The sequence below is a fragment of the Histoplasma capsulatum genome, genomic scaffold (assembly GCF_000149585.1).
Source record: "Histoplasma capsulatum NAm1 scaffold_1 genomic scaffold, whole genome shotgun sequence".
NCBI classification, from domain to species: Eukaryota; Fungi; Ascomycota; class Eurotiomycetes; order Onygenales; family Ajellomycetaceae; genus Histoplasma; species Histoplasma mississippiense.
Genome location: NW_001813982.1, coordinates 484,835 through 488,013, shown reverse-complemented (window position 1 = coordinate 488,013; position 3,179 = coordinate 484,835). Strand labels below are relative to the sequence as shown.

Here is a 3,179-nt window from a genome sequence, read left to right as displayed (position 1 = left end):
CCCCAGAGCTTTCAGGTTTTATTCTTTAAAGATGAGAGACGGGCAAATCCCGTATAGGCCAACTCCAAGGAACAGCAAACGGACCAGAGACAAGCCCACTGGTTATTGGATATTAATTTCCTAGGAAGAAAAAAATTCCGCTGAAAAGGCCCGACGAAGAGCACCAGTGCACCTCGCGTCATCTGATATATGCTTGCAACGACAAATATCAATTCCGACATTCATAAGCGTAGTACCAGTGATATCACAGCATGCTGGTGCAGCCAGCATGAATACCTTCCAGCCTTTCAATTTTATTCTACCATCATGTTCTTTAGAGCGCTTTGTAGTCGAAGCCCGCGGACTTCCATTTAAAGGAGAGGTGGGGTCTAATTCATCGTCGGATTCGGCAAGATCATTGTCCGCACCGTCAACTGGCTCATAACCACCGGTGAGAAGGGATGCTTCAGAGGAACCGCCGAGCCGATGGCTGATATACCGATTCCAGAACTTGCACGCCAACACAACCAGCCAACACCCCATTTCTCCGATGAACATTTGTAGACTGCTCCCATTATTATCACCCCATTTGCATTTAAGAAAGGGGAGGTTTTGAAAACATACGTTTGGACGACAGGCTGTTCAAATACCACCCGCTTTTTTGGGTCGGGGGAATCGCAGTTGCGAACACATTGCATGTCCTTTTAATTTCACAGCTTGTCAGCGAAAACTGGCCCAAAAGTGGGAAGGTATGTAGAACAAAATTGACCTGGTATTTTGTAAGGATCGTGTTGCAAACACCAGTCACCAACATCATGGCGACCAGGAATGGAATGAGTGACTTGTGTGCCATTTCGACTGTAATATCCAAGCAGCCAGGGCGGGTTATTTAGTGTGCTGGATATCTGGATGGCAAATAAAGTCCTTTAAGAGCAATGTTGTGGGCGAATGCTTGGTTAGGAAGGCATTTCGCCTGGGTGCTGCATTGTTGAGGTCAATGGAAAGGCCATCCAGATCGTTCATCATGTGGCCATCTATCTGGCGCTTGTTATCTGGTGCTCAAATGCGCTTATCGCGCTAACTAACTAACTAGTTAACTAACTAGTTAACAGTCAATTTAAATTACATAATCATCCAATGAAATCAAACCAGATATACGCTGTAGGCATTGAGCCCCGAAACTAACCCCGGATTTTTGGAAAGGCTAGCCTAGTGGTATGTAACATGTTTACCATATAAATTTCTAGTTCGCGCAAGGACTTTTAGTTCCACGTTTTATCTGTTGACCAAATCAATATAATCATTTCTTGTATCAAAATACATTAAGCCACACTTTTCCCATTTCCTCGAGTACGAAAAACGCAAAGGCAAGAATGGGCGACAGAAAAAAGGATCATCACACTTGTAACCAAAAAGGTCTTTGTTAATGGGGATGTCCAGTCCAAAGCTGTAAAAAAGGTAATGGCAAAACATAACGCCGATGAGATCTAAGAGCCGGAAACACCTCGCTTTTCGGAAAGAAAAGAAAAGAGAAATATCATGGCAAAGGCTTGGACAAGATACGAGGGGACGAATTTAAATTAAAAGAAATTGAAAATGAAAATGAAATGGTCCCCAACGGCTATATGAAGCCGAATATATAAAAATCTAACCATAAATCCAAGACGCGAATGGCATGAAGAAGAAAAAAAAAGATACCAGAACCCTCCAACCGTCATGCAAAACTGGCCATCCCGACAGATGGCTCATTGTTTTTGTGGAATCCTGTCCGTTATAAGCATCAAAGGACATATTAAGGAACTGAGAAAGAGATTTTTTAACAAGTGAAAAAAGCTTCAATCAGTGCAACAAAACTAGATCGAATATACAACCTGTTCAAGATTGTTCCCGTTCAGATCATATTCATTCTCTTCCAAGGCATCCCAGTTGACCTCCTCCCAGGGCTCGTTCATTAGCAAACCCCCTTCAAGCTGGCCGGGGAGATTGACCCAGTCCGACGGGATCCAGCTATCATCGTTCGATCCGCTCATGTTCACATCAACCTCGTCGTCCCTGGAGCTATCAGTATCCTAGGGGGTGTGCGTATTCGCGCTGGTATCTGTAGACTGTGGTGTATCTTTCTCTCGAATATTCGTGAAGACATCTGAGATCAATACTTCTTCAAGAGGATCAGACTCAAGCCCAGGGAATGACCCCCAATCACTAAACCCAGAGCGGATTGTTTCGATCGAGATTGCACTCTCAGCCCACGGGTCCTTGACGAATACCATATCCTCAGGCGACGATTCTTGCTCGCCGTTTTTACCATTGTCCTTCTTGCTTTCTTTGCTCTGCTGCTCTTTAGCATTTGACCCAGCTGTTCCATTGCCGGTGGCAGCGGGTCCGTGTGATAATTTTGCATTGTTCGAACTTGGAGAAGGCTTCATCCCAGCCTGGCTTACTGAGCGACCAGCGGGGGTTGTTCCAGGTGTCATATGTTCACTGTTAAGCTTGGGGGTTGAGCTTGGCTTGCTCGGTTGTGGCGGGCGCTGCAGTTCAGGCTCAGGCGCGTTTTTACGCTTAGATTCATCTTCTACTGCCTCTTGCGTTTTCTTTTCTTGTTTATCGATAGCTAAGGCTGTACGATAACTCTCAAGAACAAATTCAAGTGCATTTTCAACGAGTTCCTCAACTTTGTGGAGCTCATTAATATGGGTATCAAGGGCGACTTGAGTGGCAAAGCCTCTAATATGATGTTCGCATTCAGATACAGGACATCGGAAGGAGTTCGAAACGGGTGGCGTTGGTTTATTTGTCTCTGCTGCAGGAGTCTGCTTTTGACCCTGCGATGTGGATGCGGGTGCTGCAGGAGTCGAAGTAGCAGACGTTTTAGCCGCTGGATTTTGTTTCCGCCTTTTTGCGGGTGGAATCACCAATTTATCCTTCGTCAAGCCGGGTGGTCCGTAGGCATGTGGAACACCTTGTGGAGATGGGGCTCCTAGGGGGAAAGGTGGTTGTAAAGTCGTCGGAGCAGGAGGGGCTGCATGATTCTGGACTCGTCTTGCACGTTGGAGGGCTTCCTCTTGCTGACGTTCAAGTTGTTGGAGATTACTCGCATTCAGAGGGGGAATGGCAAGTTGTGGTTGAGCATTTGGTGGAGGCTGTGAAGCGCGAGAGGTAGGCGGCATTTCTTGCAGCTGCTCACGCTGACTCGGCTTCGG

General features: G+C 46.2%; 2 protein-coding genes across 2 annotated transcripts; both read right to left on the bottom strand.

Moving 5' to 3' along the window:
• Positions 1-120: 120 nt before the first annotated feature.
• On the bottom strand, positions 121-522 carry HCAG_00153 (conserved hypothetical protein; the record flags this gene model as incomplete). The annotated part of the gene is made up of 1 exon (XM_001543057.1): positions 121-522. One exon carries the CDS (start codon positions 520-522, stop codon positions 121-123), a length of 402 nt encoding a protein of 133 aa, XP_001543107.1.
• Positions 523-1,832: 1,310 nt separating this feature from the next.
• HCAG_00152 (predicted protein) lies at positions 1,833-3,146 on the bottom strand (the record flags this gene model as incomplete). The annotated part of the gene is made up of 2 exons (XM_001543056.1): positions 1,833-2,021; positions 2,136-3,146. 2 exons carry the CDS (start codon positions 3,144-3,146, stop codon positions 1,833-1,835), a joined length of 1,200 nt encoding a protein of 399 aa, XP_001543106.1.
• Between the last annotated feature and the right edge of the window lie 33 nt (positions 3,147-3,179).